The 18,893-nt window shown below is 41.6% G+C and overlaps 1 protein-coding gene across 12 annotated transcripts in view; it reads right to left on the bottom strand.

The window, feature by feature from the left end:
* STARD13 (StAR related lipid transfer domain containing 13) overlaps positions 1–18,893 on the bottom strand; it is a 531,510-nt gene that overhangs the window by 63,836 nt on the left and 448,781 nt on the right. The window contains exon 1 of one of the 12 annotated variants that reach the window (XM_073894706.1): positions 13,639–13,945. The exons of the other annotated variants lie outside the window; for them this stretch is intronic. Within the exon in view, the coding sequence (XP_073750807.1) occupies positions 13,639–13,702 (64 nt within the window). The 5' untranslated portion in view covers positions 13,703–13,945. Of the gene's footprint in view, positions 1–13,638; positions 13,946–18,893 lie in introns of those variants that run through there. 12 annotated transcript variants of the gene reach the window in all.

Here is an 18,893-nt window from a genome sequence, read left to right as displayed (position 1 = left end):
GCCCCAATTACTGCCAATTGTTAATCACTGCTGGGAGGTTATAAAATCAAGGTAGCCAAGAGAAAACAGTTCAGTAGGACTTCACCAACACAGACTGGTTGTGGAAAAGGCCGGAAGTCTTTGTGAGTTAAGAGATTTACAAGCTGTTTCTTTAAAGAAATATCATGTAGTGATGTTTGGAGAGTCAGGTGGATAAGGTTCTGGAGGGCTCCAGTCAAGTAAGGGGATATTTTGAGCACAGCAAATTTGCCGCCCAGGTTGGCAGGCCTCCTCTCACGTTACAATCTCATTGAATTTTTAAACTGGTGTTTCTTGAGTGCTTGGGAACAGTGTGTTCTCCCAGCTAAACATTTTAAGTACGTTTTTTGGTTTCCATTTTTCTCAGTGCAGCAAATACTTTTTCCATATCTAACTCCTCAAAGGAATACTATTCTTTTTAAATGACCAAAAATTCAAATTAGGGCCAAATTAAATTTTATTAGTATCAGAAAGTTAGCTGGCCAGAAGGAACCTGGTCTGCTGTGAGAAGTTTATGAAATCATTATATAGAGGCATATGTATTTATGTTGTTCTTACAAATCTCTGGGAATTTCAATGGTCACACTGGCTCCAATTTGAGTAGGTCTTCTTTCTTAAGTGTTCATTAAAATACTCAAGAGAAGTGGGGGGAAAAGACATCATGGGTCTCCATGTGATTTAGAAGAGTAGGTGCTTTGTTTTTTCACTTAAACTGGCTAACATGGTGGGCACCCTGTTTCTGAAAGATTATGGGTGACTCAACCACCACAAGATGTCTGCAGTGGATGCAATTAACACTATTAAAGTATATCAACGGTATTAACATTTCAACACACTCATGGTTGTTGGCTTAGGATAATTTATATGGCTGAGTTAGATTCATTATTAGTGTACTACTTTAGACGAATGACTCTTTTGTCTTCAGATGGAATTTCTCAAGTGAAGTCCCTATTTATTGAAGGTGTATTTAGTTGGCCACACACTAGGCTAGTTTTGTTAAAACCTATGCCAGAGTACCCATCCCAACTATAGATAGATATAAATGATGCAATAATTAACATTATATAGAACTATACATTACACCACAATCCTTCTCCCAAGAGTGCTTTATAACCCCAATCACAGGTGGGGGATGAAACATCCAAGTTTTGTAGTAATAAGAGACTGATTTACATTCTGCATCATGGCGACAGGATACCTCTTATTTGCACTCTTCGAATTATTATAGTAAGTTTATTGCGATTTGTAAAAGGCCTGAATAAGTCTTAAATGTTTACCAAGTACACTTTTTTTCTAATATGCATAACCTTTTCTTTCCATTATATTCTAAGTTACTAGCAGAGTTAAAATACAGGTTATTTGAATAAATTTAAGATTATCGATCACTGAGTATTTAAATCAGTGAACCAACTGATAAACACCCATTTTATCTCTCCATAACGTAAGGCAACTTTTTTAAAGGCAACTTTTCCCTTAATGTGTAGCAAAGTATCTTGCTGTCAGGTAATACAGAACTATAGAAGGAAGACATATATATATAGATATAGATATAGATATAGATATAGATATAGATATAGATATCTCTATATCTATATCTGTGAGTTGTACTCAGTTAAGGTGGGGATTCATGGCTGTGTTTATGTGTACTATTCTCCTGAAAGCAAGGATCACATTCATGTTGAGACATATTACTCCATCACTAATTCTTTTTTTTTTAAGATTTTATTTATTTGACAGAGAGAGAGACAGCAAGAGAGGTAACACAAGCAGGGGGAGTGGGAGAAGGAGAAGCAGGCTTCCTGCTGAGTAGGGAGCCAGACGCGAGGCTGGATCCCAGGACCCTGGGTTCATGACCTGAGCCAAAAGCAGATGCTTAACAACTGAGGTACCCAGGCGCCCCTAATCCATCACTAATTCTTAACATTCGTCTTATTTCTTAGGCCTTGAATGATCTTGTGCAAGCTGGATTCATACAAATATCGTCACTTAAAAATAATTTCTATCAGAGTGAAAGAGGATCAAGCAAATTCAACACCTGAGTGGTAGGTCTATTCCTAATCACTCAAGGGTTGTTTCTCATCATTCTTTTCAGCTTTGTTGGGGCCATCATTTTTATGTAATTTATCATTAATTTGTTACCAACTTATTTAACTATTAAATTTATAATGAAAACATACGCATTCTTGCGTGCGTGCACGCGCGCACGTGCACACACACACACACACACACACACACACACAAAATACATTTCCTTACATGCTTGCCATGATTCCCCCCTCTTTCCAGTTGTCATGGAACTTCAAGATCTTCTCCAACTGGGAAGCATATACTTCCCATCCCACTGATATCTGGCTTTGCCTATGACCCACTTTGGCCAACGAAATGTGAACAGAAAGCAATGTATGCTAGTTTCGAGCAAAACTCTTCAGGAGCCATCACCAAGTTCTTCCAGTTTTCCTTCTCTTTTCCCTGTACCACAAGGCTAGTATGTCTCAGACAGAGGCTGTTCCTTCAGCCTCGGTCCTGGAATGACGTCACAGGGAACAAAGCCACAACAGACCAGCTGCAGACATATAATGTGAGCAAGAAATAAGCTTCTGTTGTTTTATGCCACTACAACTTGAGGGACAATTTGTTACAGTGGCATAATCTAGCATAAACTAATTTAACTCAGGACCAGATAGTCATTCTAGAAAGAAAGACTATGGACCTTTATTTCAACTTGAAGCTGTTGCTGGGTATCTGTTAGCGTGCCCTAGAAATGAACATAATCAGTCTCAGTAATCATTTCTGCTTGGAATTCTGCTTCCCTGCCTATGGTGCATGGCCTCTATGAATTAAAAAAATGTAGGGGCGCCTGGGTGGCTCAGTCAGTTAGCATCTGCCTTTGGCTCAGCTCATGATCCCGGGGTCCTGGGATCGAGCCCCGCATCGGGCTTCCTGCTTGGCAGGGAGTCTGCTTCTCTCTCCCTCTGCCCCTCCCCACCACTCGTTCTATCTCTCTCTCTCTCAAATAAATAAAACCTTAAAAAAAGGTAAACAATCCTTTCACAATCCTCTGTCACATGCAGCCACATGTGTGAGTGTGTGAGTGCACACACGTTCACAGTTTTTCTCTCTCACATACACACACAACAGAAAATCAAAAGTTCAGTTGCAACTGAACAAGGAAAGTCATCAGGAATATAAATGCTATTCCTTATGCTCATATTCCTCATAGTATAAAAGAAAAGAAAAAAATATTTACAATCCCACCCTGATCAATCTCAGAGAAAAAGAAGGCAGAAAGTATATGCTCTGCCAGCCAAATAGTTTCTGACCAGATTGTTTTGACTCAAGTTTTCCATGAGGCAAAGTAGGTCTTTATTCTCTCCTTTCATTTTGTACAGATTGTTCCCATCAGGCGCTTGTGGTATTTCTCAGGGAGGCTGCATGCAGACACAAGCATATGAACATCCCCAGCTTTTTGAAGTTGCGGAGCCACTGCCTACCACGAAATCCCAAGAGATTCTTCATGGTGGAGTCAGTTAAGCAACTGAAATGCAAGGTAGGGGGACAGAATGTTGACTCAGAAAATTAGGAAGAAGGTCATCATCCACAGGCCTTGGCCAATGTATCTCCATATTGACCCACCAAGATAATGAAGTCTTGAGTAGCCTTTCTTGGGACAAGGGAATGAGATTCTGGAGATGATTTTTTTCTATCTTGGCTTCTTGGGCTTCTCTAGGAAAGGTGAAGAACAGGAGTCCCTGGGAGCCGACTTGGTGGTTCTCAGGAGCAGAAGCTCGAAATTCCTCAAGGTCAGCCAAACTGGCAGTTTCCGAGGGGTCCCTGTGTATTCACTGTTACGCTGATGAGCCCCTGCCTGGGGAGGAGCAACTGCTTTGGACAAGTCCCACCACTGCTAGGAAGTCAGGTTTCTTGGCTTTGGATGGGTACTCTTCTATCCTATATTGCTTTAAAAGTTTTATTTTTTTTAATGTTAAAAAATATGCATGTCTTTAGGGACTCAAACCCCTTCTCTATTTTCAGACATATCTGAAAGTCTATACGTGTAAAGGCTTATCTGCTATTTTAGTTTCTTAGTCCAACTCTTATAGCTCTGGGTACTCCAATTACACCAGCAGCTCTCCTGGTATCAGGGAAAATTCTACCATGCAGGCATCAGAAGGGGCATGGAAACTGTCCTGACAAAATAACTCCAAGAACTGGACAGATTCTTTTCGAGTCTTTCACTCCTTATAAGGCTGGGCATGGCATGAATGATATAATCACCAAAGCTAATGACTACCAGTTCAAGGCTTTGTGCATTTAATTTCTCAGCAATTGTAACACGTGGATCAATTGAAACTAGTGTTTTTGCTTCATTTAGTCCCAAGAAAAGCTGTGTACAACTCAAGCGTGATTTTATTATCTGACTATATAAAAAAACTTGAGAGTGTATGCGTGTGTGTACTTTTTATTTTTAAATATTTATCAGGAAATATTCACTGGGATGAAATATTTACTGAGAATTTTTCAAAGTGTCTTTGCCAGTTTTCTGGAACGTTTTCTACTTGTCTGCAATGGCATTCATTCTGTGAATGATTTTCTAAACATACATCACCTGTCTCAGAAAATTAGGGCCAGATTTAAGAAATTATGTTTTTATTAGGTTTTCAGCTATGGATTCATTTTTTCCCCCTCCGTGTTCTTCAAAGCCAAAGGGAGCACTGAGCTCAGAGGTTTGCTCTTTAAGCATTGGGATTTTAATTTTGCAAGTCATTAGTAGACACTAACATTACATATCTCCTACAGAAAGCAATTTAAAACAGGTTAGGTCATTAAAATAGCTTTACTGATTTGGGAGGGAAGGGATTAAGATTTACACTGAAGGGGTGGGAAAAAACTTATATACTGGAGCCCCCCCCTTTTCCATCAGATACAGTGATACATTAATGACTGTCCAACCACATGGCATACTGATATTAAAGTCAATCAAAGCATCCCATAAATATACCACAAATGCAATCAAATAGATTTAAAAAGAAGTTATATAAACTATAAAGAGTTTTAAAAGTTTAAAACATAACAAAAGTTTTAAAATCTTGAATAGGGGCGCCTGGGTGGCTCAGTCGTTAAGCAGCTGCCTTCGGCTCAGATCATGATCCCAGAGTCCTGGGATCGAGTCCCACATCAGGCTCCCTGCTCGGCGGGAAGCCTGCTTCTCCCTCTCCCACTCCTCCTGCTTGTGTTCCTGCTCTCGCTGTCTCTGTCAAACAAATAAATAAAATCTTTTAAAAAAATAAAATAAAATCTTGAATAGTTTACTATGTATAGCAAATAACTTCTAATTTTAAAGAACTCTGGGCCTTAATAATTTTTGTCACAAAACCTTAAACTTCAGATTTTAAGTTTAAGAACACAGTAGGAAATAGCAGAAGAATGTGTCATGCAAACACACAAGCACTTCTAAATACGGGTTCAGGTAGTTCTACCTTATAAAATATAAATATAATTTAATTACCTGACTAGCTCTGGGCATATAACAATTTTTATTAATTGTAGTCAATAATATGGTCTTGACCTAGATGCTTGCCCAAATACTCACTGAATTAAGGTATAAAAGGGTTATTTCCCTTATGAACAGACTTGAATAAGAAATTAAAGTGACCAAAAATCCCCTCTTAAATTGAAACCTAACAGAAAAGCAGCAAAATCTAAATGCAAGATTTGAAACACCTGAAAGAAAAAAAGGAAGGGAAAAAAAAAGAAAAATCACCACAGTTCTATCATCTAGATATTGATGAACATTTTGCTGGCAAACAGTCTCTCCTTCTTTTATTATGAAGATGTGTATGTGTATCTAGGCTAAATATACTATATATTTTACATAATCTTTAAATAAAATTATAATCTGCATTTCCACTTGACAACGTCTTTTGAACCTCTTTCCAAGCCAACTGATTTCCTTTTCAATCATTCTAGATGGCTGAAAAACATCCCTCCTGCCATAACTTTAAAAAGCATCTTCTTGTATCAATTCAGATGTCATAATCATGGGTTAAAAATAATAAATTCAGTTCTCTGGAGGCTTTTGCTCTAAAGAAAGAATTTTGCCAGAACGTGCATCCTGGTGAATGTATTTCAGGGAGTACTTCTGGGTTGACATTTCTCATGTTATTTTACATTCTGGATTAAGACCCATCTCATATGGTTTTGATTTATATTCTCAGCAGACTTCAAAAAGGAAATTCCAAGTGGAAGTTTATTCATACACCAGAACTATGTTTAAATGATGCTACAGGGATGTCTTAAACTAACACAAGTCAGGAAGTTCAAAGTTAAGGTTAGATCTTGGACCATGTTCCCACCTCTTCCTTCTTGGTATTTGGAGAGTGGAGATTTTATGAAACGGCTGTCCCATTTGTCTTTGACCTCTGCATATGTATTTAGATAATTTCAAAGATGCTTTTCAAAACTTTATGTCATAAACTGGTATTTTCAAAAGGGTGTTGCTGAAGTTTCGAGGTTACACTTACAAAACAAAATAAAACAAGACAAATACACTAGACCAAATAGAGCAGAACTCCCCCTCTTGTTTTAATGACTAGATGAATATTTGGAGTCCACATGACTGTCCCAATCCTTTAAATAATCAAGAGCAAAATGTGACCCAAATTTCTAAACTAGCAAATCCACTCAGAGTGCCTCTCTTTAGAACAAAACAGGTTTATTTTTGTGCAGGGTTAATGTTTTTGCTTTAAAGGGGAGTTTAAAATGAAGACACAGGGGCGCCTGGGTGGCTCAGTCGGTTAAATGTCTTCCTTTGGCTCAGGTCATGATCCCAGGGTCCTGAGATGGAGTCCCGAATCGGGGTCCCTGCTCAGTGGAGAGCCTGCTTCTTCCTCTGCCTTTGCCCATCCCCTCCCCCCGCTGCCCACCCCTGCTCGTGTGCACTCTCTCTCTCAAATAAAATCTTTAAAAAAAAAATGAAGATATATTCTAATTTCGTTTTGTTCTCAACTAATGGCATATCTATTAAACAAAACTCATTTCGTCTTCTGTTGAGTACGTATACTGTTTTATGAATTAACTTTCTAAAAAGAGCCTGTCGATTTGTTTAGAAAACATCCCTTTATTTGAGGGCATACAGGGACTGTTGCAGTAACAGTACTATGGCATAAAGTTCTAGAGGCAAGGGCTGAGTTCAAGTCCTAGCTCTACCTCTGATTACCTTCATGGCCTTCGATAGGTTAACTTCAGCATGCCTCAGTTTCCTTATCTATAAAATGGGAATAAACAACAGTACCTACTTCAGAGTGTTGTCGCAAGGGTGAAATGAATTGTTAGCCGTGTTTGCTACTAGTACAGTGGAGGTGTTTATTGTTCCTTTCCTACAATAGAAAATAGTGGTTAAAATGGCTTCTGATGCTCTCCACTCAGCTTTTTCATTTGGCCTTCAGAAGTAGAAGATGTTCGTGTTACCGATTTATTCGGTAGACATCTGCGGGGTGCCCAGGATTTGAAAAGCTTGCGGTTAGGCACTGTAGGCAGCGTCCTGCCCCAAAGCCAAGCAGAGAAGACAAAGACACATCCAGGAATCACTACTCCCCAAAAAGCAAAAGCCTCCCGGAGCAGGACAAAGTCCTACAAGGCTCAGAGCAAGAGGGGGTATTTCGGATAAAGTGACCGGGACAAACTTAGCAGATGAGATGAGATTTGAGGCAGAAGATGGTTGGCTAACTGGTTCTGCCCATAGCAATCCCTCTTCTGCCCACCAACTGCTTTTGAAGCCGGGATTCCTGTGAATTTGGGTTTTTCTGGAATAGAAGCTTACGCTCCTTCATCTGTGTCTGCAGGAGGGCTTTGGGGCCAAATGCAGCCCTGTCCCCTACATCCAGATCCTCCTTATGACAGGAACCTAATAGGCAATTAGTTTTTTACATTCTGTGAAAGATTTTGTTCTACTCTTTCGGTTAAATAATGCTGTATCGCAGGAAGCCATGCTTTGCACAATATGATGCTGTTTAACAAGAGGTAATGAGAGTCACAAATGAAATGTGACACTTTGAAAATGGAACTAAGGGCCTCCTCAGGCTGTTTCTTTTAGGATATCAACACCAGGTTGGGGAAGACAGTCTGGTGATTAGACTTTATGAGGTGCTTACCAGTTAATGAGTAAAATATTAGCAATAACTTGCTTGATATGGGAGGATTTCAAGGGCAAAGACGTGTTTAAACATACCAACCACATCAGAACCTTGGGAAAGAAATCTGTATCAGATGTGTAGTCTTCACTAAGTCTTCTGAAGGAAATGCCTTCAGAAGATTATTTTTCCATGTTATGAGAAATAAACCGAACAAATAAGTAAATTGTTAGCAAGGGATATAGGCTTTCTGGGGAGTAATATCTGGGAAAAGTTGAGGGTTAAAGCGGATCCCAAGGTCATTGACCTCAAGAGGTCAGGAGTCTCCCAGATAGGCTTCCTGTCAAGGTCATTCCCATTATTAAAAACATCCCAGGTGTCTACACAGGGATCCACTTTGTGAGGAGGCAATCAGGAAAATAATCAAAATACCATTAAAATATGTGTGTGTGTGTTTTAATTGAGATGAAGTTTGTCTTGCCTAGACTAATGCATGAAGTAGGGGTTCTTCACCTGGGGTTTTTAGATAGAACTCAGAGGCATGGGAACTCCCTTGAAGGCAAATATTGTTATATAAGTGCTTTACTTGCTGAGATTATGTAGCTTTTATTAAGTTCTCTGATTCACTTATTCTCTCACTAAGGTATTCACATTTAGCCCAAGGAGAAAACTTTATGCACTGGGTTTATAAAAGGGTCAGGTTTTTCCTGCCTTGTTCCCTGTGGGCAATCAATTTTTGATTTTGGCACTTAAAGAGATAAATGACCTCTCTCTCTCTCTACCCCACCCCCCAACACACACAGGCACACAAATATATATACAGGTGCATATACATTCTGTAAACATGTCATAGGTAAAACTGCAAGTATCCTTAAATAAATATGTAGATTTTTGTATCCTCTGAAATTATGACATTGCAGGTACACATCTCCAGATTGGAAAACAGGTTGCATCTTTGCCTGTCCAGTTCTTAGCCCAGAGCCTTGCAAATGAATGTTGGCTGAAAGAGCGAATGGCTATACGAAGAGGAAAATATTTATAGCTTTTAATATTTATAGGCCAATAAACACCTAAAATACATTTGGATATTCAGGCCCCTCCAAACTCCCCAGGCTATTGTAAACATGGGAAGATATATTGTGGAAGTAGCTCGCAAACTGTAAATCCCTATATGAAAATAAGGTAAGGGGCACCTGGACGACTCGGTTGGTTAAACGTCCGAGTCTTGGTTTTGGCTCAGGTCCTGATCTCAGGGTTGTGAGACTGAGCCCCGAGTGCTGCTGCTCAGCACAGTCTCCTTGAGATTCCCCTTCCTCGCCTTCTACCCCTCCCCCACCCTGCATGCTCACACTCGTGAGTGCTCTCTCGTTCTCTCTCAAATAAAAAAATAAATAAAAATAAAATAAGGTAATATTATTCTTCTAGCTGTGATTCTGCCCCTGGGAGGCCAGTCCCCAGATACCCTTGGGGAGCAAGGTCTCTGTAGCTTTTGATGGTGCCTGTGTTTTCTGAAGGACAGGACATTTGATGTTGTCCCATTCCTAACAGGAAGAGTCCTTTCTGCCGGCTCTGACCCCCTTTCCCTTCCCTCTGTATGGAATCCTTGGGAATCCCAAGGGCACAGATGACTGCAAGATTTGGTCTTGAAAAATTAACATCAAGAAAAGATCTTCCTGTTTTCTCCCAGAGGAATGACTCTCCCTTTTTAAGATCATCAAACCTGATTGGTACATATTCATACTTGAGAAGAATCAGACACAACCACAGGAAATGAGTATCATAGGACTTTCAAATGTTTTACAGCTATCTTTAGTAAGAAATATACTTTATATAGTTGTTAACATGAACACACTTGCACGTGTGAACACACACAGAGACTGAAACAAAGTTTCACAAAACAGTAGTTATACTTTATATACATGCGATGCCATCTGACATTTTCTTTTCTGGTTTTCTTTTATTGAAAACTGCTGGGGATACCCACTAACTGACTTCATGACCCCCCTCCATTTAAAGAACACGGTCTTAGATGACACTCTGGTATTCGAGAAGCATCTGGTTAAATAAATGAATACATTGAACACAGTTCGAAGAATCTGACACCCTGAGGTCTTCTAGACTCCTTCCCCTCCTGCATCCCCCATATTTTCACAACAAAATCTCAAGACTGGCTCAGTTTCTTTCTTAAATGTGTTTTTCTAATTCCTATTCTCCCACTTGCGTTCCTTCCGCCTTGGTGGAGAGCCTCATCACACCCCTAGGACCTACTGCAACAGGCCTCCTAAAGCATCGCACTCCTTCAGTTCTTGCCTTCCAAAATCTCTCTTCGATGTAAGCCCGGTCATTCCCCTTAAGACTCCTTTGTGCCTCCCTGTCACCCACAGAATAAAGTAGCCGCCCACCCTCCCACTCTTCCGGCCACGGTGCCCTGCCTCACCTGGCCTCTGCCTGCTTCTGGGGGCCGATGGCCCACGTTAGGCTCAGTTGTGCGGAAGTGCCTGGGCTGGCCGGTCCCACGGGGCTGGTTCACTTCCCACGCTGTGCTGAGGCTGTTTCCTCCCTTCGCCTTTCACGTTCCTCCTCGTTCTTGTTCTCCTGCCTTACTTTGACTTGTCTTCTATCAAGATTCAGCTAGGACCTCACCTTCTGAATCCCAGGTTAGCCTGCTCTTCTCTGGACTTTGTTAATCTCTTATGATTCTTACGAGATTAGCCTAAAATGTTCCTGTTACACATCTGTCTCCCCATGAGAGTACAAGCTCTTCAAGGGCAGAGGTAGCCCGATTCATTTTTGGGCATCTCTAGAGTCTGGCCAAACCCTTGGAACCCCGTGCTCAGGGCATGCCCAACTGCAGGGAAGCGAGAAGTGCCGCTTCTGCTTCACGTACCCCCGGGGTGGCCATCTTTCACTGACCTTGCTCTGCATTAATCCCCAACCAGGATGGTCCGAGGCTCCTATTTATTCCCAGCACAGGACCTCCAGATTAGCGCTGGTCAGAGGTCTCTGGCGAAGGTACCTGTGCCCCCTGAAAACGCTCTCCTGCTTTCTTCTTCCTTTCCTGGCTTGACTGAAGGAGGCCGAGGGGCACACGCTGGGTTTTCATGGCTTTCTGTTCCACTCCATTTGAGAAGTCTGCTGCTCTTATTCCTGGGGCAGAGGGTGGGCTGAGTGCCAGCCCTAGTCTCAATCAGTAACAAATCAATGACAGGAAATCTCACGCAGCTTAGAGGCCTTCCAGATGTGGATTTGGAATAGTGTTGGGAAGTCAGATTTGGTCCAGAGTCACTTTCAATCTGGAAGACTCTGGGAGGGGACGGAGATGTTCTGCTAATGAGCAAAAAGGGTTAGGTCTCCTCACGAACAGATCTGAGATCTCGTTCAGTCTGGACCACCCGAATCTCCCTGGATATGCCCCGGAGGAAACCCAACTCCCCGAGGCCACCCCAATCACACCCCCAAAGGAATCATCCAGCTAGTCCTTAATGGCACCCCTGGGGAAGTGGGTCCACTTTTAATTAGGGTAGATTAATGCCTCTCTTGAAGCATCACCACACTCAGCTCTGATGACGACTTTGGTTCTCAGGGGCAGAGGGAAAATGTGTGACATGCTGGGGTGACTTCCTTTGGGCATTAGATTTGGTTGGGTCTGCTAGAAAGCCCTCCCCTTTACTATTCTTCAAGGTTCTCTTTCCTTGAAGGTGTAGCTTGTTGGGCACCTCCTCCAAGAAGTCTTCCCTGAACATTTCTAACACTTATGGTCTCCACTACTCCACGATTCCTGGCCATCGTGAATTGTTATTTGACCCGTCGAATGTAACCATGACTTCCATCTATTTATAGACTTACAGTCTCAGCAGAGTGAATTTGTAAATAGTAGGGGCTCAATATCGGTTTGTGATGATTGTGGCTGTTAGGGCTACTGTTCATAATTAACATAAAAATAAGCCTGTATATGGGCTGCTGCTGCTGATTGAAAGACCTCATTCATTTCTAGAGCTAGGAGAGTAGACAGACCTGGCGGAAAGCAATGAATGTCTTTCATGGATAAAGGGAAGGCAGGAACGGGTAAGGGAAAGGAGACAGCAAGCCGAGACCAAAAGCTTCTCAGAAAGGCAGTGTGGCAGGGGAGAGCCGGATGGAGAGGACAGGCTTACTGGAGCGGTCCCTGAGCGAACTGTGCGGCCATCTTAAAGTCTCAGTTTCCCATCTGCGAAATGTGCACAACGTCATCTATACCCTCCAGAGCAGCTGTCAAGGCTATGAACAGAAACTCCCCAACAAGCAATTCCCCAATTCCTTTACCGCTGCAATCCTGGCCCCTGGCACAGGGCTTTGGATTTCACGTTGTGTTTACATTTGCTGAACAAAATGAACTATGTGACTTGTCCAGGAGCAGGCACTTAAAAACTGGAGCTATTATTATTGACTAAAATGAACGGTTTTCACGTTTTTTCCACTGATGCACTCCAGTGGCAGAAAAAAATAAAACAGATACCCCCAATGGATTTATTTGACATTTCCGCCCACGGAGAGGAAGAACGTAACATGCCCATACTTGTTTTAAAACAATAAAACCTTCGCTCAAATTTTAAGAAAACTGATGCCCTAAGAAGATGTACCACCCTCCGGCTTCTTACCCTGCTGGACATTCTGCCAGGCTGCAGAGGCTTGGGTGTACATTTAAAAAGAGAAATCTCATTTTTAGAGAGGTGGTTTATTATTACTGTTTACTAACAACCCCCCTGAACATTAGAAAATGTGAGGTTCGGGCAATTCCAAGTGCACTCAAGCTACAGGAAGGTGAAGTTGGACCCGGAGCCTGACTGAAAGGCACAGGAGACGCACAGGCCACGCAGAGCTGACTGTCGGCCAGGTTTAAGATCACAGGGTGGAGGCAGAGTCTCTGCTCGGCGACATAAAGTGCTGGCTTAGAAACAAAAGGACCTCCTTAGCTATATTTCCATTATACAGCAGGAGATCTTATGTTCTGATGGCAACTTGTGCATTTTATTCAGGAACGCACCCCACGTCCTGCAAAGGTAGCCTCAGAGATGGAACCCAGACTTTATCCCTCATCTAAAAATTGGCGTGGCTCTCAGATGGCCCCAAAATAAAATCCCAATGTCTGGGGACAGTATACAGTTCTTGAGTTCCACGTGGGTCCCTGGCATGTCTGTCTGTGTCTCAACTGGCAACAGTGCCCGAGACACCAGGGGTACTGAACACCTCGTGGCTCCCTAAAACAGCCACCTCACCCCACTCCCATCTGCTGCTCCCTGTAGGAACTTGGCCTGTGTTTGGCATGATTTTCTCCCCCTTAATCTGACTAGCTAATTCTTCTTCCCCCCTCTATCTCTGTAATTCTCAGCTCTAGTTTTACCTTCTCTGCAAAGTCCTTCCTGCGAAGACCATCTGCTCCTGGCACCCACGTGAGAAAGGCTGGCCCCATCACGTGTCTGCACCCACCCTGTGCTTCCCGCCCAGCACTTACCCGTCGCTGGGATTTTCACTTTACTCTGCTCTCCTGTTTCCCTCCGCCAGCATTGTCTTCGCATATCCCGCACCAACCAAGGGGCTCGGTGAACGTTTGCGTGGCAAACCGAGGAAGCTTCCAGTACAGAGGCTCAAAGAACTTTATAGAGCAAGAAGTAAAAAATAGTCCTCTCTAATGCTTCCGGCCACTGACAGTGGAGAAGAACCTCACTGCTCCCCAGTGACCTGTGAAGCATCAGGGAAGATTCCAAACCTCCACACTTCCTTTGCTCATTGTTTTCATTCACATTAAAAAGGAACACCATGGATTTGCATCACCGCCTCAAAATAAAGTCACGGGGAGAAAGGATTCCATTTGGAACAGAAAGAACCGCCCATTTTCTAAAGTATCAAACCCCTCAATATAACCGAAATGTAAGGTGGAGCGTGTCCCACTTACTCACATTATCAACAGAGTCTTTGAGTAGCAAACACGACTCTCTACCCATAAAGAACCGGCTCAAGAGTTACATTATGATTCCCATGGTTAATCTTTTATTTGAAATTTCCAAATCTTTCCTTACATGCCCTTTAAGAAGATGAACTGTGTTTTTGAAACATTCCACAGTTGACTACAAATAGCAAAGACGATGTTTCTAAAGGACTTCCTCCTTCTTGGTGCAGAGTACCCTCATAGCACCATGCAGGTAGTAATGGACCCATGTTCATAACCTTGTTCAAATTTTACTCCTGTCTTCTTTGTCAAGTGTGGTTTCTATTTATAGTCTAAACAGTATATTATTTAGATAGCCTACCACCTCACTTATTTCCTAACACAATAATGGTATCATCAAATTTAGAGTATTTAAAATTAATAATCCCCAAAGAGCAAAAACAAAAACAAAAAAACTATACGTCTTCAGTTTATTGAATTCTAGGTTTTGAAATTCTCTTTGGCATAATGGCTTCTATTAGCAAAACCCAGATTGCACTAAATTGCGGATAAACTCTGCCAGAAGCCTCCTCTATGAAATTCTGCTTCAGGGATTTACAACCATTCTCCTTAGGCTTCATATTGATAACTCTTTGTTCCCAGTCAGGCTGTGAAAACAGACGGGGAAGAATTCACAGCAGAGCTTTGAGATGCTTGTCTGGGAAAGTGGGGGAGTCTCACTCTTGCTGATGTCATGGTCATTTCTGAAATTCCAGGCCTGGCCACTCTCCCATCTGGGCTATTTTTCTAATCTGGAATTCTCTCTCCCAGCCTTCTCTCACTACCCACTCACCTGACTCCTGGGGGAACCATGAGTCACTTCCTGTTCTTTAAGCTTGTGGCTAAACTTCCCCTTCTGAGCCTTGGCCTGGGGGTGTGATAAGGGGCACTGGGAGGAAGGGGGTTGCCTGGAAGGCAGGCAGAAGGGAGACAAGAGTCCCACCCTGTCCATATTAGAGAGTGAGTTGCTGAGGACTGCTAACTCTCAATTTTTTTTTTTAGGAGATAATTACTAGCATCACAGTATTGACCTGACTTGGGCATTTTTTTAAGAGTTTATTTATCTCCTGATTCCACTCTTCACCTCTCCACTGCTTATTTGCAACTTCAGAAAGGAAGGCGGGTAAAATAAATAAAAAGCAACTTCCTCAACCTTATATTCATGGTAAGTGTGACTGGGCAAATCTGGGACCTAATTAAAAATAAGTGGTCAGACGGGCATATATTTCATTGAGGCTGGCATCCTTATTTGTCATTAATATTAATAAATTGGATCTAGTACATGAGTCTTAGCTTTCCAGGTCAGTTTTTAATAAAAGGATATTTTTTTAATTAAGTTTTTTAAAAATAACATTGTGGAGGGACACTAAGTATGTATTTCACAAACCTGTGGGTGGCCTATGAATGCCAGCCTCCCTTGGAGGGAGGCCATGGGGAGAAGTTCTGTGCAAAGATATGTGATCACTCACATGCCCTATGATCTATCACCCCTTCACCTTCCCTATCCATGAGTGGTTGTGCCAATGGCCAGGTGACCTCAGGACCTCAGAAGCTCCATGTTGAGGTGGGGGGAGATCAGTCGGCCTAGATCTGGGAGTAGAGCATCTTGTCCCGGTGTGAATGGGAAACAAACTTTTAGCTGGTTGTCATGATAACATTTTGAGGACAGGGACTTCTGCCTTATTTGATGTTGAATCCGCAATGGCCACCTTAGGCCCAGAAAAGAGTAGGTACATAGCCAGTATTTATGGAATAATGAATGTTGAATGAGTCCTAAGAATATGCACATGAGAAATCAAAGTGCACACAGAGAGTTAATTCTGAGAAAAATTTCTGAGGATCCTTTGCTATTATGTGCGTGCACACACACGTGCACGCGCACATGAACACACACACTCAACCTCCCTCTAAATATTACTCAAAGCTCTTGTAGTTTTTTTGTCCACTTTTGTTTTCATGGAAACCATCCAACTTTCAATACACACCACACTAAGATACATTGTGAAACAGTTTCTTTTGAAAAAGATTCAATTCCAGCCCCCTCACCCCTGCCCCTGAAAATAAAGCCCATCCCAGTTGACCCATCAGGTTTATTTCACTGCTCATCAGTTTTAGAGAATCAAATATGTTTCAAAAACAGTTTGGAGTTATCCAGACTTTAATGGCAGATCCCCCAAGGGGATACTGACTGGTGGGTGGGTTTCCTTGTTCAGAGTTCCCTTCATGAAGAAACTTCTTGCCCCATCAGACTCCTCTGTGAAAATGACAAATGGTTGGATACTTTGCCTTGATAACAGAACCCACAAGTCCCTTATACATTTGTATTTCTTTTCTTTTTTTTTTTTTTAAGATTTTATTTATTTATGTGACAGAGATAGCAAGAGAGGGAACACAAGCAGGGGGAGTGGGAGAGGGAGAAGCAGGGAGCCAGATGCAGGGCTCCATCCCAGGACCCCGGGATCATGACCTGAGCTGAAGGCAGACGCTTAACGACTGAGCCACCCAGGCGCCCCCATTTGTACTTATTTTCTGACTAAAGTTGATTTCTAGGCTAAAGGCTATGAAGTGGCATTTGTTGTTTCCTTTTTAAACTAATTGTGACTAGATCCTGGAACTATATGCTTAGCGTCTGTTGGGGTAAGTCAATAACAATTCCACACCTTGTATTTATACTTCTTTTTGTCATTTAAAAATGTTTTGTTTCCTTTCTTTTTATGGTCTAAAAAGTAACATGAGGGATAGCTTGAAATAAAATCATAAGAGTTACAAATCAAAACTTTAGAAAATTCTTTTGTATATTGGCAAGAATTGATATATGAAGTGGTTGAAATCTCCAAGGTGGCTGTATCTTCTAACACTAGTATTAAAAGGCTAGTTATAAGAAAGAGGCAAGGAGGAAGTGCGAATGGAAGGAAGGAAGAAGGAGGGAAGGAAGGAAGGTGGAAAGAAGGAAGGAAGGAAGGAAGGAAGAGAGGGAGGGAGAAAGGGAGGGATGGAGATAGGATGGACTCCAACAATAAGTCATCTTGTCAGATTACCTAAACAAATCTCTGGCTGGTGCCCATAGAGTTCATCTAGCACTAGTACTCCAGGACACTTCTATTTGGTTATCTGGTTGCTATATATGAACTTCCTTCTAACAAAGAAGGAACCTGCTGCTCACCTTTCCTGCTGTATGTTGGCGCCCTTATGATGGACAGTGCCCAGTTTGTAGCTGTTTCTCAAATCAGAAACTTGGACACATTTCTCAGTTTCACCTTTCTAAATACATTATTTTTGCTTGGCTCAATCCATCTCCCATCTACAAGATGGTTCTCTGCACCCTTTACTCCTGGTCCTTGTCCTGGCCTGGGTATTCTGGATTTCTAGCAGGAGTTCAAGAAAAGTCACTGATGGAAGTCTCACCTCACTTTCAACTTGAATCCACCTTAAATCATTTGAACTACTATTGCACAGATGATGATCCCAAATCTAACTCTAGATTTATGTTTATTTTAAAACTTAGCTTCCTAAACCCCTCTGGGGAAAAACAACCTTCTCACTGTACTAGGTACCATGTGATCACCTAGCAAGTTCACATTAACTGATGAATAAATATTTGGCTAAAGTTCATTATGGTTAATGAATGCCTGTTTGGGCTTTATTTTGTCCTGAACCTGGTTTATTTCAAAAATATCTTAAGGATTTACTGAGATAGGCATGAAAGCAAAACTCTAAATGCTTTTAAGCCTGTGGCTCTTAGCACCACCACCGTGATAGACCAAAAACAAAGGGCATACAGTTGAAACACTGCACCCATTTCTCCATGTGCCCACTATAAATTATATACTCTTTAAAAAAAAAAAATCCAAGAATTCAAAAGAAACAAACAAAAAAGCAGTGTTACTCCTATGCATTTTTTTCTAGAATATTTTTATTTTATCCCTCAGACTCTTCTCCCAACATGTCCCAATGCTCATTTGAATACAATTTTCAATGGGAAACAGCATGGCAAACCTTCCAAACAGGCAGAAAATGATCCCCTAATACCATGGGAGAGGGTATTCAGCTATTGGCAGAAGAAAATGGCTTCACTGCCTTAGTAATGAAATTAGTAGGAATAATATAACAATTTCTCCTCACACACATATATGGCTAGGATCATACCTAAAACCCCCTGGCTTCTAACATGAAAAAGGAGAGGAGGGGGAATTGAACTTGGATTGTACAGTCACCTCTGTACACACCATCAAGACTGCAGAGAAAGGACTGTTAACTGCTAAGTTTCAACACTAAGAAGGTCAGGTTTCCAAAAAGACTTTGGAACTTTGTAAACAATTTGAAAGGTATATTTATTTTAGTAAGTTATGACACGAACAGGTACTAAAGTGAAGTCACCACGTAAAAACAAAACAAAAAAACCAAAACCTCCCAAAAAACAAACTGTTCACACGATTTTCAGCTTTTTAAGTGTATTTTTCTAGGGGAAGCTTTGATGATTGGCCCACAGTGGGTGATTAGATAGTAAGCAAAGTCATTTCTGAATGCTTTTAATTTAACAAACTATTTGCTTGGTTATAGTCCATCTATTGCTGTTACCAAGAGGTTTACACATATTCCCTTTTAATTTTTTTTTTTAGGAAAGAAATGTACATATTAGAAATATATTAGAAATTAGGGGGGAGAAAAGAGAGCCTGCAGAGGGCAGAGGCTTTTATAGAACAATCTGTTGCTCCAAAGGAGAGTCAAGAGATGCCCAGTGAAACCATCAAAGTGACCAGCTAGCTGTGTGACCCTGAGCA

This window comes from Callorhinus ursinus, unplaced genomic scaffold (genome assembly GCF_003265705.2).
Source record: "Callorhinus ursinus isolate GAN/ISIS: 27379988/994484 unplaced genomic scaffold, GSC_fseal_2.0 scaffold7, whole genome shotgun sequence".
Taxonomy (NCBI): domain Eukaryota; kingdom Metazoa; phylum Chordata; class Mammalia; order Carnivora; family Otariidae; genus Callorhinus; species Callorhinus ursinus.
This window is presented reverse-complemented; position numbering and strand designations above follow the sequence as displayed.